The sequence below is a fragment of the Molothrus aeneus genome, chromosome 2 (assembly GCF_037042795.1).
Source record: "Molothrus aeneus isolate 106 chromosome 2, BPBGC_Maene_1.0, whole genome shotgun sequence".
Classification (NCBI taxonomy): domain Eukaryota; kingdom Metazoa; phylum Chordata; class Aves; order Passeriformes; family Icteridae; genus Molothrus; species Molothrus aeneus.
The window spans coordinates 66,336,254-66,355,979 of NC_089647.1; the positions used below are offsets into that span (position 1 = coordinate 66,336,254).

Below are 19,726 nucleotides of genomic sequence, written 5' to 3' on the forward strand. Positions count from 1 at the left end.
ACTTCTTTCAGTTCTGAGGTGCTAAAGAGAATGCACAGAAGTGCTGACTTCTATCAAACTCTCAAACCTCCCTTAAAGGCTATTAACAAGAAAGTCTACAATCATTTCTTCACTGTGCAGAAATATTTATTTTCACCCACAGGACAAAGGTGTAGATATACATGATTTTAAAATTTGTTCTGCATTCATAGTCATAAAAAAGTAGCTTTAAAAAAATTCTTTACAGATTATTAAAATGTGTATTTAAAAAGTAAACAAAACCTGCTTCTAGCATTTTTTGCCCATAGGGAAAAATATGTAAATGCAAGCATTTGTGATTTCTTCTTAACTTTTACATCCAGCTATTTTTGTAGTTTCTTTTTCTTTTTCTCTGGTTCGTCCTTGCTGCTTGCCTCTGCAGAGAGACTTGCACATGTATCATTTCCTAATATCTACAGTAAGAAAAAGACAGAAGTCAGAACATTTCAATTCAATTTTTGCTATCCTAGTATCCTAACTTGACCTTACTTGTACAGACCTTTTACAAACACTGTATCAACATCAGAAACTTCTGATTTAGATAATCATCTAGAAGAGGGTCTACCACCTTAGAACAATCAGAGGTAGAATACTCACCTGAAATAAAAGCTGGAGAAGGCAAAGAGAAGCAACAAGACCCCTCCTGACAAAGCCAACAGGTTGTTAGCACCCCAACCATCAGCTTGCATTAGCCTTACTTTGTGTCTGTTTTTAAAGTATCCCTCAGACTGGAGTCATGGCCTCAACAGAAGCTCTTGACAAGCCAGAGTTGGTGAGCACAAGCGAGGGCAGCTCAGTGTGTGAATGCACAACAGAACACACGGACTCCTCTCCGCCACTATTTTTATTGTCTAGTCCCCATTTTTGAGATCACAGGGATTCACCTCAACCCAGGCTGAGGGATGGACAGATCAGAGCAGACCTGCTGGGAAGCACTTGGGGGTGCTGGTGGATGCCCAGCCATGGGCACTCACAGCCCAGAGAGCCAAATATGTCCTGGGTGGCATCCAAAGCTGCGTGAGCAGCAGGGACAGGGAGGGGATTCTGACCCCACCTGCAGTGCTGCAAGCAGCTCTGGGGTTCCAGCAGAGGAAGGACATGGACCTGTTGGAGCAAGTCCACAGGAGGGCCACAAAAATGATCAAGAGGGCTGAAAGCAGCAGCTCTCCTGTGAGGAAAAGCTGATAGAGTTGGGGTTGTTCAGCCTGGAGAAGAGATTCTAGGGAGACCTTTGAGCAGTCTTCCAGGACCCAAAAGAGGAGCCTACAAGAAGGCAGAAAGGGCACTTTTCACAAGGGCATCATCCAGTGACAGGAAAGGGGGGAATGGCTTCCCCCTCCCCCCACTTGAAAGAGTGGGTTGGTTTAGTTTACGATTTAGGAAAAAATGGTTTATTCTGAATGATGAGGCACTGGAACAGGTTTCACAGAGAAGATGTGGATGCTCCATCCCTGGAAGTCTCCAAGGCCAGGCTGGATGGGGTTTTGAGTAACCTGATGTCATGAAAGGTGTCCCTGCCTCTGGCAGGGGAATTGGAACTAGATGATTGTTAAAGGTCCTTGCAACCCAAACCATTCTATGATTCAAGCTCATACAACAGCTTGAAGACCAGAATATATTTACATGTGTTTGGAACATGATATATTTACATGATTTCTCAAGGGAATAAAGTAATCATGTTTGACTGTATAAACAGAAAGAAGCTCTTGCTTATTTTGGGTTCTCTTTTTCCTCTGTGATTAGGGCTATTCAATTGCTGCAACCATCTGTTTACCAAGAAAGTTACATGTACCTTACCCTAGGAGCATAATTTTGTAATGTCATGCAAAATACTTTTTAGGCCTAATGTGGGAGAGCAGGTGAAACTCCCTGTGTCCCAAATGCAGAAAGAAGCTGGAACTGAAAAGTTTTGAGACCAGAGACAGTTATTAGGACATTACAGTTCTTACAACATTATCAAGAGAGAACGTTTATATTGTGGGAGTTGTAAGACACAACTGCCATTGACACTCAGGAATTATACAGAGCTGAGCCACCCATCATAGTTCACTGGAATAAAGAGAACATCCTATTGAATTTTGGCAGATTTTCAGAGGGACATTTGATTACAGAACTGTGAAATGCAATACATTACTGCAGCAAATCATCATAATTCCCAACAGTGGAAATACCCTGAAAGGCCCAGAACAGAAGTTTAATTTAGAGGGCGCTATTATTTTCAACAGCCAGTGAAGGCAATCCTGTGTTTTACTGAGAGTGGATATGAAGCAATCATTACAAGCTGCTGCTAAATTATGTTTTTTCTTCTGGGTTAAATTTCAATTTTACCATGATGATTTTTTAACATTACTGAAGGATAATATGGTTCTAAGAATTTTGTGTCTTACCTTGGGTTCTACCAAGACCATCCGCATTTTCTGATGTTGGATGTTGGAATCATCTAACATGATGTTCACTTTAACTTTATCAAATACATGTAATGTTGTGTCTTCCACGGTAAGTGATGGCACCTGAAAGTTCAAATTTTGTATAAATACTCACTATTTGCAACAGCTTATGTTTTTATATAAATAAATACCTTTGTATGAAAATAGCACTGTTAGATGTAAATAAAATAAACCAAAAATTACTATAGTGAATATTCAGTCTTGTAATATGTGATACATGCATTTTCTGCAGTAACTAATCAGATAATTAGGTATCAGTACTATCTATTACAGAAACAAATTCCTGTCAAACCGACTTATTTAGACTTACAAAGACTAAAGTGGCATTCATTACTACTAGAGATTAATGAACTTGCATTTAGAAAAGCCTCTCTTACCCTTCTATATCCAACTAGAATAGAGTTTAGTCATTCTGCTTGCTTACCAGATCAAAAAATAAAGGTGTTTAAGAACAAATCTTAAGAATAATAGCAAGAACATACCTCACTGTTGTACTCCAGTTTTGGTGTTGGTTTATCTTTTTCTTCAAAGAAGACTGTTCCTTCTAACCCATACTTGGGAATCAGAACCACAACTGCATTTTTTCTTACAAATAATATATATGCATCTTCATTTACTACTCCCTTGGTTTTGAAGAACAGCTGTAACAAAAACAGAACACACAAATAAGAAAAAAAGCACTAGAACATTCCTTCTGAATTACAAATATCTCAGAAAAATAAAACATTCAAATACACATCTATACTTGATTACTTACTCAGCATATCCTGAAAGCAGATTTTAAAAAATCTCATAAACCTCATAACATTACTGTAGGATTAAGTATTCATATTTATAAAAGCACAAAACTAAAAGAATTTAGTTGATTTTAGTAGAATTTAGTTGGCATCAAGATGCCATTTTGAGTTTTTCAGAATGAGCAAAATAATGTTTTAAGCTTTTTGTCAGAAGCATCCCTCAGCCTTTATCATTTCTGTACTCTTGCTTGGTTTTGCCTTTGCAGTGTCCATAGTTCAACACAACATCTCAGAACTACTTACCTGTGTATGGAATGCCACAGAGGCTCTTTGTGCATATTGTGCCATTTTATGTCGGTAATTGAGATTTTTACACATATCTGCCAGTTTGTGTTTATCTGTGAGTTCTGGGTAAGTACTGTCTGCTCCTATGGCCACTGCCAAAAGCCGATGCACTATGATATCAGCATACCTGCAAAGATGAGGTTAAAATCATCAGTGATGTAGTAAGATAGTTTTTCCAAATTAATAAAAAAGTTTCTGAACATATGTTTCTTTCTGTGAATCTTAGATTCAAGTTTTTGTAATAATGACCATCTGCAGGCCCTCTATTAATTCAGCATCCATCTCTCTCCTGACCACAGATGCACTGCAAAGCCAGAATACTGTTATAATGTTTGCTAAGATAAATTTTCATTGTGCCAGAAAAATAAGTTGTATTTTTAGACTAAAGAATGATCTTTCACCATGGCCTTTTAAGCCAATCCTTCCCTTTCACATGAAATTAGACAAATTTAGTGTAGAATAGTAGTGAAGTGCCATAGATCTGCAAAGCATAATCACATTTGAACTTCTTGTTATGTAACTTATTAGAATTTCAGCAGGGAACATTTTCATACATCTGGTAGTTCAGTGAGGAACTTTTTAATATATCTGGTAAGAACTAAAATTTACCATTTGCACTTCTAGAAATTCTACAAATTATCCATAAAAATGCATATGAATTTTAATCCATGTCCAAGAGATTTCACTTTAAATGTTTCTAAGGAGCACAATAACAGTTATTTTCTTCAAAACTCAGTGACTTCTTGGTCAGATGAAAAAACTAACAAACTTTTCCAAGAAGTATTATTTCATTGCATGCAACTGCTGCCAATAGCAAGTTCCCAGTGTTTTCATATAGAAAATTCAGTCTCCTAAAAATTTAAACACAGTTTCTATCTCAAAAATGACTGAGCAAACTCTGCCTCAGTCTCTGGCTAAGACTACTGCTGACTGACACCAGACGTGCATTAGAGATATATTCCTATTGTATATTTTTTTTAATGTTACTAAACCCTAGGAGTTGTGGACAGTAAACCTGGGAGTGTACAGGAAGATGGACTGCCACTAAGCCACTGCTGTTTCAACTGAAATCTAATGATGAATAAAAACTTTTTTTTTTAAATGCACAACACTGCCATTTCTTCACAAATAAATCACTTATTTCTTTTCTCTGAAACTTTTGTAAAACACAAGTACCTTCTAATAGGTGAGGTAAAGTGAGTATAAATAGGTGAGGCTAAACCATAGTGATGAAAATCATTATCCATTCCTGAGCAGAAATAAACAGCTTGCATCATGCAGCGAGTGGTCAAAATTCGCAGCAGTGTATTTAGGTAGGGGAATGTAGGAGATTCAGCTTTGTCTAATGATTCAGCTAAAGCTTTTGCTGAATCTGTCTTAATTTCCAAATTCTGAAAGAGAAAAAAAGACACAAAAAAGGTCAAGCATTACTAGCAAATATTATGAATATAAGCAGAAAGGTAACAGCCACATCTATGATAATCTTAGCAACTGGCACAGGTATAGCATCTAATAACAGGATGGAATGCCACTACTACAAAAGCAAACAAAAAAATCCATCCATGCACAGGTCCCACCCTCATTATTACTAGTGTATTATGTAAAAAATGAAATGCTGAGTCAGTAGCCTAGAATTCAGAAAAGACACTCATTCTAAACTAAGAAATACTTTATGCCAATATTAACAATGTACCTTTGGTTTGATTTTTCTATCTCTTTATTAAATCAGAAAGAATGTAAAAAAAAACCCGCACGTATTTATGCCACACAGAGTTCTCATCCAAGCACAAGGTAAGTAATTGACTTTATGGTATTTCCTGTGTGAAATTATTATAATGTATACTTGGAAAAGTGAAATGTAAAACTAGTACTGTGTATGACATTATTTTCCCTGTTTGCAAGTGCTCTCTGATAAAAATTCAGGTAGTGTGAACATAATGCATTTTTAACTTCCAGAAACACAAGGTAAATTTCATGACACGATCAAGTTGAATGCTCTTTCTGTCACATACAGCACTGACAATAAAGTATGATGAAGACATCAAATGATGCCTGTATTATGGTAAGATAATTGCATTTTCATTAAAACAGTACAAATAAAGCATATTAATACCTAATTGTGATGGTTGTGTCAAAAGCAGTAAAAAAGCCACTTTGGTTTATTTAAAAGAATGTTTACCTATGCAGAGAAATTTAGCTTTCCAAATAAAACAGTACTTAAAAAATAATTTTCAGAATTAAATAATTTCAAATTAAATCATTATCATTATTCCAGTTTTACAGCAGTGGAAAATTAAATGGGCTAGGTTTAGGCTTGTCTATTGTCACACTGAGAGAATCTGGAAGTTTCTCTCCAGACCTTAAAAAAAAAAAAGGGGGAGGTGGGAAAAAGCTGAAGGGAAAGAAAATGTGAATGTACATCACAGTAACAACAAAATTACAAGTTAACTAAAATAAAAGATCCTGAAACTGGAAAACTAATTTTCTCTGTTCAGACACCTTAATTAAATTAGACTTGTTTCAGGCTAAATAAACCTCTAGCTGATCTATGGAGAAGACGGAAACTCTAAACACATTTTCTTACTTCCTGACTCCAAGAGAAACATGTTATTTGATGTGACTGATCAATTTTTGAGTACATCAATAATGTATGTGATCCAAAGCCAAAAACTCTCAAAAATCACATGTGACTTGGCGAGGAGAAACATTCACTGCTCACAAGTGCTACAATGTAAGACTTAAGAGAGTGGTACGTTTCCTTTACCTAAGAAAGGAAGAATCTTGTGCTTTTTAAGACCTTTCAGCCTAGAGGTACAATTATCCTGCTACAAATACCAGGGATTTCAAGGTGTAGCTGATACACTTTTAAAATACTGCTTTCCAGCCCTTATTGCTAGGTAAGAGGCCAACCAGAGATAAAATACAGCTTTTCATAATTAATTCACTTAATTAGCATGATAAAAACTTGCCTTGGACTTCGCAGCCTTTACAAGGATGTCGTAATTTGATGGGGGAGGAGCAGGATGTTTCCGGAGCAGGGCAAACTCTGGGAACTCATCATAAATTTTTTGTGCTACAGAAATATTGGCAAGCAACATGAACTCTTCAACCATGGAATTTGTCTCTCTATCAAGATAAATACATTATATTGTTAGAAAAGCATTAGACATTTACTTTGAGTGCCTAATGAAGAAACATTCCACCATCCTAATGATGTTATATAATATTAACTAGTGGTTTTGAACATTTATACAAGTAGGCAAGCAATTTTAAGATTAAAAACAATGCTTATAAGCTCCAAATACTAAGTCAGAAGAAAAAAAATCCTGAAATATTCTAAAACATTAAAATCAAGAAAAATGCTCATTAAAATGCCTCGAGAAAACAACACATAAACCTCTTGACTTCTTCCTACTAATTTCACATATGAAGCATACAGTTCAAGACTAGCTAAATAAATACTGCAGTAAAATAGAAGAATTCTCTTACTGAGGATCATCTTGACTAAAGAGGTTGTGGATGCTCTATCATTGGAAGCATTCAAGCACAGGTTGGGTGGGGCTTTAAGCAACCTCATCTAGTGGGAACTCTCTGGGCCCATGGCAGGGGGGTTAGATCTAGGTAGGCTTCCAAGGTCCCTTCCACCTCAAACCATCCTCTAATTCTATGACTGTCCTGCACTATTACAGGAACTTTGTACACTATTAACTAAATGTTGCTACTTAACCATGTCTTTAATTCCATCCCTACCCCGAATTAACTAACAAATAAAATGCATACTTAAGCTCCTTAGTCTGCAGATCAATAGGATCATGAGTTTCACTGTCCATGTGGAAACGAACTTCTGGTGATGCAAGTGTCAAGGCTCTGCAACACAGTAAGTGGTATTAAAAAATTACAGTCAAGCAGACACAGCAGCTGAGCTGCAAACCTGTAACATCATCTGGGGTTACCATGATACTGTAATTTAAAATTGGCAGAAATTAAAAATAAAAATAATATTTTAAATAAAATTAAATTGTGGCATTAATGTTCAAATTTACAGGAAATGTCATCGAATACACACCATAGAAGCTTCTAAAATTTCAAATGCTACCCTCTAGTTGTGCTTCTATGACTCTGTGAGATCCATATTGATTGATTTTGTGAAGAAAAAGTTAATACCCCAAATTTATGTATTTTGGGAAATATAGATAAGCATTCTTATGGAAATCAAAATGGAAAAATACTTCTTTTTCATAAGATTTTCACCAGAAAAATGGACAAAAAAACATAATATATTTTGACAGCAAGAACAGTCAGAAAAAAAGGTGGGGGAAAAGGTAATAGGTACACTGCCTAGCTTACCCTTTATCAATTCTTTTCTTCTTCAGGATTTTTGCTAATTTGTTTAGTCCACGTAAGCTGGTAGTAATATCATCATTCATAGTTGCTGAATCGATTCTCATCTGTGCTTCAGCATATGTAAGAGAAGCCTTGAAGAGGTTTAAAAAACAAGACATCATGATACATAATTGAACACACTAAAAAAAACCCTATAGTTCTTTCTGTCTTGCAGAACGTGCAGCTTGCTGTCATAACTTGGCTCACAATAATACAAAGCTTTAGAGTCAATACCTAAATGCTGGTTATTCACAAAGAATAACGGACAAATGAGGACAGAGCTATGCAAGATATTAAGATACACCAGGCATTTGCCGTGGGTTTGTTTTTGGGTTTTTTTTGCTGATCATATGTGTTTTATACATTGGAAGTCTAATGCACAGGGATATTCAGGAACTGTCACACTTTGCACTGAAGGGGAAGGCACAGTAATTACTACAATAATTTACAAATTATTTCAGACATGTATGGAACATCTTGAACATCCACAGAATCCACTGAATTTAACTGATTAGTTGGTACTTATCAACCATGTCCTATACACATCATACACACAGTAACTGCACATATAAACACTTCAGCCTTAGAGGCTGAGAAGAACACTGAAGAATCAAACATTCTCTTTACTTTTAGTATTTCAACACCATTTTCTAATTCTAAAAAAATATAAATCATTAATCAGAAAGAAAACTTTATTATGAAGTCTTCTGATCATTGTTTTCATAATACAGTGTACAGCTTTTTATTTCAGAATTATAGTAATATTTACATGACTTACCTTGGAATTAATAACACTCTTTGTAAATCTGGTTTTTAGAATTTCAGCCTTATGGTTCATTTCCCATATGCATGAAAATGCAAGCCTATGAGAGAAAGAGAGAAGGAGGGGAAAATCTGTTAAAATCCCTACATAAACAACAGCAGTTTCTTGCCAGGATCAAAGTATGGGTCATGTACATATACCTGTCCACATTAGATCTCAGAGAGCACAAGTTGGAACTAAGTAGCTCTGGAACCATATCAATTCTCTGCAAAGTACAGAATAAAATAAGTTAGTATTTTAACTTCCTGATTTTTAATGTAAAAAAAGCTTAAAGATATTTTTCTTTGGCCAAAAAAGCTCAGATTACTGAAAGAAAAGTAAGCTACTTTAAGAAAATTCATTCCAAGATTTATTTTAGTTATCATCTTTTTAGTACCAGTGATTTCTGAAAAGAAATCATGGTCTGGAAGAAATAACCAGGACTAAATCTACAGTGTTAGTGAATGCAAATCATAGGAACCTTCAGAGATTTAGCAATCACAAAAAACAAAAACCAATGGAAAAGGCAAAACCAAGCCACTTCTTCAGTTTCAGACTGGACTTAAAATAGTATTCCAGTTTCAGAACCACACGCTAATAAATGCTTCAAACCAGAATTGAATGGGATATTATCCAGATAGTGGTTTTTAAAAGATAAAACAGAAAATAAAATTGTCTTAGACAAATTGTCTATTTTTTTTTTCTCCTTAGTTTGGAGAGAATGTCTCCACTCCCAAGAATTAAAAGAGGAAAGCAATGAAAATCCAACCACTTCATCATGCAAGAAGCTGTAGAAAAGAATTACTTTTTCACACAGATACACTGTTGTTCCTCTTTTTACTGACTCCTCATCCAAAGCATTTCCTGGCCGAATAAAATGACTGACATCTGCAATATGTACACCGACCTAAAAAACAAGCATCACATTATGCACCTCATGAAAGAGAAACAGTTTTCAGAGTGAAAGAAACTTTCCCACATTTTTACAAACCAGTATATCCATCCCCAGTTCCTTTCAGCAGCTCCTGTATTTCGTAATAAGAATAGTTTAAACCTATCATACTCATATTAAAAAAGTGAACTGTTGCAGCAATTATTCAAAAAAAGGGCATTTGTACATTTAGGAGAAAGTTATATTCATGACCAATGCAGCTTTTCTTTGAGGGCCCAAATAACCTCTTTCATGTTCTTCAAGACTCACTGCAAATTTGTTTTTGCTTTTCTGTTTGCTGGACTTTCTAGTCTGGCACATCCTACTATTACAAATTCAAATGAACTTCTAAAGAAGACAATTTGACTGAACCACATATAAGGGAGTAGAGAGCTGGTGTTAAGCCTGTAGCTTTGTACTGCCTTTTTTAAAATAAAACAGTAACTCCACAGGTGTTACAGCAGTAGCTGAACTTTTTCTTTTTTCATAGTTCCTTATCCAAGCTGCAAATAAAACAGTTGTAATAAAACCCTGTAATAAAACCCTTGTTTATAATACTTAGCTAAAGCAGTAAATAAATTTTATGTTAAATTCTCATGCCAAATGAGGATAAAGCAGGGTGAATTTAGAAGACACTAAATTCCCACTTTTGACACTGATCTGATGCAAATCAACTCCCTTTATTATTACCACCCTGCAGCTGTGCAAACACCATTAATTTATTTATAACAGATCTAGATCTTTGCATGTGTCATTTACCACTATTGTGCTGTTTGTAAAATAAAGGAAGAAGTAAGTAAATAAATGACTAGATGGATACAATACCTCTAGATTTCCATTTCCTATTTCTCTACAATGTAATGCATCATCAATATCTGTACAACCAGGAGGATCAACACTACAAACATTCAGATGCCTTAAGTCCTCCCTGTGTTTCATATCCTGAAATTTAAAAGAAACAAAAGGCTGTTTTCAAGAACATCTTCATTTTCCAAGTAAAAATGATCATTTGAGAAAGGCACATTATATCAGATTTTCCCCAGCAACCAAGTATTTTCAAAATGTTTATTTTGTTTTGGGCAGTTTGTTTGTTTGTTTTATGAAAAGATCAAAACAGGTATGCAGAAACTACAATGATAGAAAAAACAACACAGAAGTACCTTTTTTTTTTGTTTTACAGAAATGAATAAGAGAATCAGAACACAACCATAGTTTCATCACAATCTCAGAATCAGCAGGATGAGGAATTGAGATTTTTTGAAGTGAAATTTTGACTGATGTCCAGATGGATGACTTGTCTTGGATATGACTGCTCCTAAGTCTAGCTTTCTAAGGCTCAGATGTCTAGATAATTGAAAGGAACTGCACACATTGGAAGTATCTATCCTTGCAAAATAGCTATCTCTCTTCTTTGCAAAAAAAACTTCTTTTATCTTTATATTCTTTAAAAAAAACATGTAGTGTCATCTTTATCTTAAAATATTTATCCCCAACAAATGCAGTTTTAGCCAAAATGCAAAAACTTGAAGAGGTCATGTTTCCATAGGAAATCCAGCTGAAAGTTCCCACTAAGATAGAACAGCCCTGGACAACAGTTCTCATCTATTTCTGGTGCACAGGGCTATTCAGGAACTGTCACAGTTTGCACTGAAGGGGAAGGCACAGTAATTACTACAATAATTTACAAATTATTACCTCTTCTGTAATGCTCCATGGCATTTTTGGTAGGAAACTAAGGACAGCCTGGGAAAAAGCCTGGTGAGGGACATCATGTTCAAGCAGAAGAACTTCTGTCTCTGTCTCTTTATCTCCAGCGCTTCCCAAATTCTTTACAAAATGACCCTGAGGAATAATACAGGTACATATATACACACACAAATCAAGCAATACCATTTGTCCAAATGTAAGTATTTAAGAACATTAACCCTTAGGTTATTCTTGTATTAAACTACACAGGAGAAGCAATATTTTTTAATTTGGTTAACTTTCTCATCTTTAAGAGAAATCCAATTTTAAACATTTATTTAATGTAGTCAATCTGAACCGAGTCCATCCAGACTCTTTTCTCAGAATGGGTCTAAATTCTCCACAATTAAGATTCCAAAACTTATAAATGTGAAATCATTTTTGCAGGAAGGAAAACCACTGCTGCAAAAGCAGCAGAACTAATACACTCTCATTTCTCTATGGGTCTGCCTTGTGCCACACATCTCACACCCTAATACCACATCAGCTCTGCCTTCTTCCTCACTTCTCTGCAGTATGCCATCTTTGTCTTAATGCTACTTCTATATATTCCATGTTCCCTTCATTTCTCTGAACTAGTGGGAGACACCTGTGTGCTGCTTCAATAAAAGCTGTGCAGTCCCACAGGAGCCACTGGAAGACTCTTCAAAACCTGGCTAGTGTTCAATACAAATGGAAGGCAATGTCCTCAGTTTCTCATACAGGCTCCATTACTTATGCTGAACTTTTAACTACTTTTACCCTACTGGCAATTTGATTGCATTGGGTGCATTTGTCAAATTTCTGCTAGAGCAGTGATTGGTATGTGTGAATGAGCAAAATTAGAGTGAAATATTTGCACTTCTAGGAACCCAGACCAAAGTCCCTGGTTAATCTATATATAAAGGACCTTAAGTTGCACATATATGTTCACTGCAGAACTAGATGAGTAAACTTCTTAAGTATGATAACCCCATACCTGGTTGTAAGTGCAAAGTAAATAATTTAAGGACTTCCTTAATTACACCATCAAATGGCACTCAAAGAATTTAAACCTCAACACTGTTTGCAGTTACTTACTCAGTGTTGCAGATAAATGTTTTATCTAAGAAACACAAAAAATCAGGTAGTTAAAAGTTCAGAAGAAAATGCCTAAACTTACATTTGGATACCTGGAATTCCTGGGCCAACCATCAATAGCAACAATTATTCTTTGCCCTTCCAACGTATCTGCCTGTCTGGTTTCTATTCGAATGCGAGGAATTCTGCGATCAGCCGGTGTAAACAAATGGCGCCTTGCCTATGAACAACCAGAAAAAGGAACAATTAATTTCCAAACAAAGAAGAAAAACCAACCCTGCACTTAGAGTGAGTGGATTATTTCCTCACCTCTTTGATCTGTGACTTGGAAAGCATCCCACAATACGGCCGCCAGTTTCGTTTTATAATGCCCACTACTCTTCCCGTAGGCCTCAGCATGTCCTTGTTAACGGATGTCCTCAGCTGAGAGAACACAGGTTAAAAATACAAAACTGTCTGAACTCATGTTCAACTACAGTAGGTAACTTAAAACTTAATAGCAACATTTTGTAATCCATTATAAGGACATAAATTCTATTATAACTTTATAAATAGAACCTCCTGTGCCTCCCTGTGCTTTGCATGACTTTTAATATTTTCAGTATATGACATGACTGAAAATCACATCAGTATGTGATGTGACTTAGCAGAGACAGTGGGAGAAGACAGCATTCTGCAGCCTTTTTCTGCTGTTCTCCATTTTTCTGAAAGGATTAAGGATTTTCTGAAAGGTCCATTAAGAAAACCAAACAAATAACATTTTCCATGTTATTTTACAATCTGTTATTTTAATTTTTGGAGTCCTTTTACACTACCTGAAAATTCTCCAGTAATTCTCCACATAATTATTAAAAAACATTCCCATGAAATTCAGTGGAAAGATCGTAAGTGGATTTTAAAAGAAGTTATCTTCTTGTACATAGCATACATGCATGTGCAGGCATGCACATTATGTGGAATTACTGCAAGACCCAAAAATATTTTACAACAGGTTCCAAATGTATGTATTGCCTATAAAAGGTGACAGTCAGCATGATACAACACCTACTCTAACAAATCCTAATCTGCATATCAGTAAATACAGATTTACATTATTACATTACTACCACTCAGTACTTTTGGATTCATTATGCTTAATAAAGTAATGTGGGAATTTCTAGCAAAGACTAATTGAAAATGATCCATTTTATCCACCATCATGTATTTAACACAACTGTACAACTCCAATTAAGTTTTATGATTTCTGTATTCACATTTTATAAAGAGGATATATAAATTTAAAGCCTAACACTGTCAGGGTACCACAGATTTCAACTCTTCCATAACACCACACTTTAGAAAAACTATTTCTTTCATACAATGTTTTCTTTCTCCTCTTCATTTTCAATGTTCTCTTCATTCTGGTCGTCGTCCTGCAGAACCACTGAGGATGGTGCCACCCATTCATCTTTTGCCAACACCTCCACAGCTACAACATCTTCATGAATTGCTCGGTTTAAATGTTTCAGGCCCTGTACAATTATCTGGATTTTTTTAGAAAACAAAATGGAAATGCAAATATTCATGATGATGAAAACAGAAGATCCAAATCTAGAGCAGTGTAACAGAAGAGTAAACGTGTATGACAGGCTTTACATTCCAAAGAACATTTTAAAAGTATGGTTGTCTTCCACTTTTTTCCTCTGCCAAGGTTTCTTACAGTACAGATGATCTTATTTCAAGATTCCAATTGCTTCTATAAGAAATACGTTTTCCCCCAGTTTTGTTTTTTTCTTTTTAAATCTTTTTATTAAGTCAGACAATCCTATTTTTGCAGGATAGGGGATTCCACATACTACTGAGAAAGAGGAATAAAAGAGATAAAAGTACCTCCAGCTGCCACAGATAGGGAGGGACGAGACAACTGCCACTGCTTGGAAACAGTGTCTGTGCAACTGCACTAACTGGGAATCCAGCGGGCAGACAGATGGATTAACTGCTGGGTGGGAAACAGCCCATCTTCCCTCACCAGGCACGAAAACAGCAGGGGGAAATACAGCAGGAGAACCCCACAAGGGCTCATGACTGTTTATTTCACTGAAAATCCTCCTATACACTTGTTCCTTTGTCTTTCAGCATATATTTCAAACTGATTGTAAAAACTGTTAAGAGGTCAATTGAAAAACTATTAACAACCAAGATTCATCTTTATTTTACCAATTACTTTATCAAACTGTAATTTTAAATACATTATACTTTCTTCCAAAAAGAGCACAGTCAGCATTTCAGCAGTCTATATCCATACAAATAAAAAAGGGTAAAAAATTACTAATATGCTCCATTTTAACACATGCCACCATGAAATAATTAAATTTTAAGTCATTACTAAGGCTAGTTAAAGTTTACTGCATGGAAGTAAAATTAAAACTCACCTCTTTGTTTTCTTCAGCATCTCCATGAACCCAAACAGTAGCTTCAAGATAATTCTCTCTGTTTGCCCTGTAAGTTCCTTGGAGGTAAATACCAGATTTTATTCCTTGCTGCAGTTTGCTAAGAGGAATATGTTCTGGGAATATTATTTTTCCACCTTCTATTTCCTTCTTTAGGAAAAAAATAAAAAGAGGAGAGGATATTTTCAGTATTTTATATTCATGTTAATTTCAATACCAAGCTCTGGAACACAACACACTCAAGCTAACAAACTCCCTAATTGTAACTATGAATATGCACAACAATAAAAAACTATTATTAAGCAGTACTTTTTCTAATGAAGCATCAAAAGCATAAAAATGTGGCAATTCTAGGAACATTTCTTGTTTTCCTGCAGTTACCTAAAAACATACTGCACAATTTTATGTTGATTTGGATATAGGGACTAAAAAGATACTTAACAAAGAAAATATCAGCATAATAAAGAGTATGGCACATAGTGTATGTACTGTAATCTATAGGAAACATTATGAAAATACATGACTGTGACCAAAGTTTGGAGCAGTTAGACAATTGCTTACACCTGAATGATCTACAGTTAACTGCTGAGAATACCTGAGCCCTCTTTCTTCCCACTCTTGCATAGAGCTCTGTTCTGTTAAAACTAACTCTGAGGAAATCAACTTTCCTATTTTTGTGGTGAGTGTTCAGCTCTATCAGTTGTATGTGAACATATGAGTCTTGGTTCTGATAAACACAAAGCACAAGGGAGTAGAAGAGGATGTAGCTCATATCTGAGCTGCAGCCTGCTTTTATGTCAACTTAACTAATAACCAAATGAAAATGCTTTTGATCAGTAACTTAACATAGATTTTCCAGCAGACACAAAACAAAGATCTAAATGCTTTGCAATATATATTATTTTCATTTTGTTCTTTCTGTTAATGTTCTCATCTTCACAATAGTTATCTAAAGCAACTGGATTTTCAGATAACAAGAAACATACTAACAGGCATATAATCAGAACTGAAAATGGCTACAGTATTTCCTTTTTACTTTTCAGTTGTCAAAAAGTTAAATTGCCAAAATAGTAATAAAGTCCAAACTCCTTGTATTCTAAACAGATGCCAGTATCCTGACATACAGTATGCAATATTATACAGCAAGCCATTTGTGATCAATTTATTTTATAAAAAGAAAATAAAAACATACCCCTTCATCAGATACACAAGCAAGACGATCTACGAGCTCAGGATTAGCTGTCAAGCTTTTTATATACTCCTCACCTACAAAAGCACATATGTAAATATTTATGCAAGAGATGCATGGGATTTAGGTATCAAGTGACTGCTCAGTTTATTTGAGCAATAAATTAAAACATACGTACTAGTTCACTTACATGTATAAGCAGTTATTCCTTCCTCCAGAGCTTTCTCTTTATTAATTCTGTCATTTGTTAACAAGATAACTTGAATCTTTTCCTCATCCTCTATTTTCTTCAAGTGTTCATTGTACCATTTCACTGCTACCCGAATGGCTCTGTCATTGCGGTCATTAGCAGTTTCTCCCCGATTCTGCTCTATGTACGTTTCTCTAAATAAATTTCAAAAACAAAGGGGGGTGTTTGACAAACCAAAACAAATCCCAGCATCCATCCTTAAAATTTTCAGACAAACAAGATCAAGGCTGTTACACCAAAAGTGTCATTATTGTAGTCATTGTTATGTGTAACACTCATTAGGCCACTGAAGGGTCAGGAGACATGGGTAAAGGAAAATAGGAAGGAAGGGTTAATTTCTAACACAACTTTCTCACAGACAATTGAAGAGGTTTGCATTCAAGCTGTTAGAACTATGGATTCAAGATTCCTTGAGCTATGATACTGCACTCGTATTGAAAACTAACTGTGAGCACAAATAAAGGCAAATTAATTGCATCTCCATATCTTAGAGCTTTCTGTCACTTAACTTAGTGGATTTTTTAATTCTGCTACAGACTAAGCTAACGATATTGGTAAAGCATTGGAATGTGTTTAAAAGGGACACTAAAATGGAAAATCAGTACCTTATTACCCAAGATAATAGTACTAACTATTCAATATTCTAACCCCCTTTACATAATATATATGGATTTATACCAACTATAGACAGAAAAGCTCCTGGAACACCAACTACTTCCCAAAAGGATTCCTTAGAAATATATAGTTCTATGACACCAGCATAATTTTTCTTCCAGTACTCATGTTCCAGTTTTGTTTCCCATTTTCTTTTACTGCATATCAGCACAATTTTGTTATACCATACTGCAGCCCTTACCTGTGATGCTCATTGGTGAAAGAATAGAAATGTTTTTCTTTGTTTTGAATCACGTCCCTAATTCGCTTGTACACTGGCGCACTCCGATTCCTGACTTCTTGTAGGACTGTCTGCAGCACAATGACATTCTTAATAACAGGATCTTCAAGGATATCAATCTGAGGAACAAAATGGAAATGAATTTAAATTGTTGTTTAATTCTATTCAATAACAGGACTCGAAATATTTCCTTGGCTAGTACATGAAAAGCTAACACGAGTAATGAGTGACTCTCCTTCTCTGCCTTATTCCCTCACCACTGGGAAACTGGACAGTGTATGAAGTTGCTTTCTCCTCCTTGTGGGAAAAAAAAGTCAAATAGGATTTTCCAGCCTCTCTGTGACCTGAAGTGAAGATAAGGATTCTGACTTCCAACAAATTCGCCCCCAGTGTGTGCAGGATTCCAGACAAATGTAAGGCCGAGTGTACACTACAAATTTTGCTTACATAAAATGGGGTCCTATAAAATTTACCCTTAGTAAACAAAATGCAACTATGCACAATCTGAGGGAAATCTGATGGAATTTACAGGCTGCCTGCCTCTGTGAGGAATGCAAGCCATAAAATGGTACCCAACTACTCTTACACAGCTGATGTGCCTATGCATGTGTAGGTTTGAGTTCTCCAGAAACAATCCCACTGTTAAACTGAAATTTTAACTTCCATGGAGTCAAATCAATTGGGCATTCTGCAAGCTGCTCTCTTTTTCTGAAAGACCTTTTTCTTTTTTAAGAGTTTTGTTAAAATTTTCAGTACTTTTCTTTGCCAACTCCTGACATCAAGACAGAGAAATAAATATACACTAAAAATCCATGTAATCTGTTGGGGGAAAAAGATGGGAGCTAACTTCCTAACCTCATAGCGAGAAACTGTGCAAAGCCACTTGCAAAACGAGACAGCCATAAGGCTCTAGAGGGCACAGCTAAAAGAATAAAAAGCAATACCAGACCAAGCTCCTATAAACCTGATGTTTACACAACCTGAAAGATTTAGAGCCATATTCATAGGGGAAGAAATCCAGCATTACTATATGCATAAGCTGAAGCACCAGGCCAAGTCTTACTGTGACAAAAGTGTTTCAGTTTCTAGGCGAAACCTTTCCCTATCCTTACTAAGGCTTCCTAATCCCCACCTCTACAGTTCACCTCAGCACACCCTGGTACATTCTCAGAGCATTCTATAGGACTCACATACAAATTTCACCAACAAGACACCAAGAAATCCTCTTGTGAGAAGCTGAAAACATCCCTTGACCTGCTGTTTTGTGATGAAAATCCTTACAACTTTTGGGATCTCTGCTAAAATACACAAGTGTTGTTCCCCTCTCCAGAGTACTCCATGTTAGAATTTATGGATTAGTTACAGTCTCCCATGTGTGCACAGGGCTGTTCTACCTTGTACACAGGTATTCAAAAACAATGAAAGGAAAGAGTTAGGAATTCCTCCCAGCCTCAAAGTGTACTGTCTGCCCTGCTCAGGCCCAATTCTCTGCACAGCTATGGACGGGCTGCAGAGTGAAGTTGCTCCCGTGCTTCCAGAGTTGTACACGGGATGATTTCGCACTCTCTATTCATTACATAAAATCAACATGACAGTATGAAGAACCTAAACCTACACTCTGAAAAGCAGAAGAGGAATTTAGAAAAATTCAGCGACCACAGAAGATCCAAAAATTCAGTGACGACATGAAGGTCCCAATTGCTACTTGAGACTCCACCAACTTTCTCTGTTTGAATTTTCATACCCATATCAGACCACAACGAACTAAATAAATAAATAAGTACTGTTCTTTATTCCTACAATTCGGGCAGAAAAAAAAAACAAACACAAAAAGCAAACAAAACAACAACAACAAAAACACAAGACAAACAAAAAATCACACATACACTATTCCCCCTATAAAACTGGAACAGAGTCTAAGACAGACCAGACCAGGTTCGCTGATGCTGCAGCCTTCTCCTCAGGAGCTGGCAGGGAAAGACAAGACTGCGCAGTCAGGGATCAAGCAGCCACAGGAAACACGGGAGGAGGCAGGTCTGCAGCGCGACGCCGGAACGCACACGGGAGCTTACACCCACAGGGATTTAACAAGGCCGGTGCAGGAAGGCTGGAGCTTCCACATGGAGCCCGGCCGGGCCCAGAGGAAGGCAGCGGCGAGCCCTCCCCAGCGCTGAGGCGGCCACACCATCCATCCGTCCGTCCGTCCCTCCCTCCGGAGGCGCTCACCTGGTGCAGGAGCAGGTTGGTGTCGGGCAGGAGGAAGTGCGGCCCGGGGCAGAGGCTGCTGGCGGGGCCGCTGGGCCGCGCCTCCAGCCCGGGCGCGCTCCCGGTGCCGGGCGCGGGCGCGGCGGGGGGGCAGAGGCGGCACGCGGCGGCGCCGCACGCGATGTCGTCGCGCAGGTAATGCTCGCGCACCACCTTCACCACCGCGCCCGCCCGCGTGCGCTTCACGAACGTCCGCGAGGTCAGCATGGCGCGCGCGGCCGGCGGGAATG

The 19,726-nt window shown here is 36.9% G+C and overlaps 2 protein-coding genes across 2 annotated transcripts in view; one reads left to right on the top strand and one right to left on the bottom strand.

Annotated features, from left to right (window-relative positions):
• Positions 1 to 110: 110 nt before the first annotated feature.
• On the bottom strand, positions 111 to 19,703 carry DIS3 (DIS3 homolog, exosome endoribonuclease and 3'-5' exoribonuclease). Its single transcript, XM_066545067.1, has 21 exons — positions 19,458 to 19,703; positions 17,193 to 17,350; positions 16,277 to 16,470; positions 16,090 to 16,163; positions 14,880 to 15,047; positions 13,827 to 13,991; positions 12,778 to 12,891; positions 12,551 to 12,688; positions 11,359 to 11,505; positions 10,489 to 10,605; positions 9,538 to 9,639; positions 8,894 to 8,958; positions 8,709 to 8,793; positions 7,895 to 8,022; positions 7,328 to 7,414; positions 6,517 to 6,673; positions 4,724 to 4,938; positions 3,506 to 3,674; positions 2,948 to 3,106; positions 2,406 to 2,528; positions 111 to 431 (listed from the first exon to the last, which is right to left on the bottom strand). Exons 1-21 carry the CDS (start codon positions 19,701 to 19,703, stop codon positions 342 to 344), a joined length of 2,901 nt encoding a protein of 966 aa, XP_066401164.1. The 3' UTR covers positions 111 to 341.
• The window catches only part of PIBF1 (progesterone immunomodulatory binding factor 1), a 106,957-nt gene continuing 106,602 nt past the window's right edge, over positions 19,372 to 19,726 (top strand). Inside the window, exon 1 of the mRNA XM_066545069.1 lies at positions 19,372 to 19,472. The gene's annotated coding sequence lies outside the window, so the exon portion shown is untranslated. The remainder of the gene's footprint in view (positions 19,473 to 19,726) is intronic.

Excerpts from the sequence above, each read along its gene's own strand:
- DIS3 (XM_066545067.1), bottom strand. The coding sequence starts at position 19,703 with ATGCTGACCTCGCGGACGTTCGTGAAGCGCACGCGGGCGGGCGCGGTG. Across the intron at positions 4,939-6,516 it reads TAAAGGCTGCGAAGTCCAAG|AATTTGGAAATTAAGACAGA; the intron begins GCAAGTTTTTAT and ends TTTCTCTTTCAG. Across the intron at positions 3,107-3,505 it reads CTGTGGCATTCCATACACAG|CTGTTCTTCAAAACCAAGGG; the intron begins GTAAGTAGTTCT and ends TTTTTGTTACAG.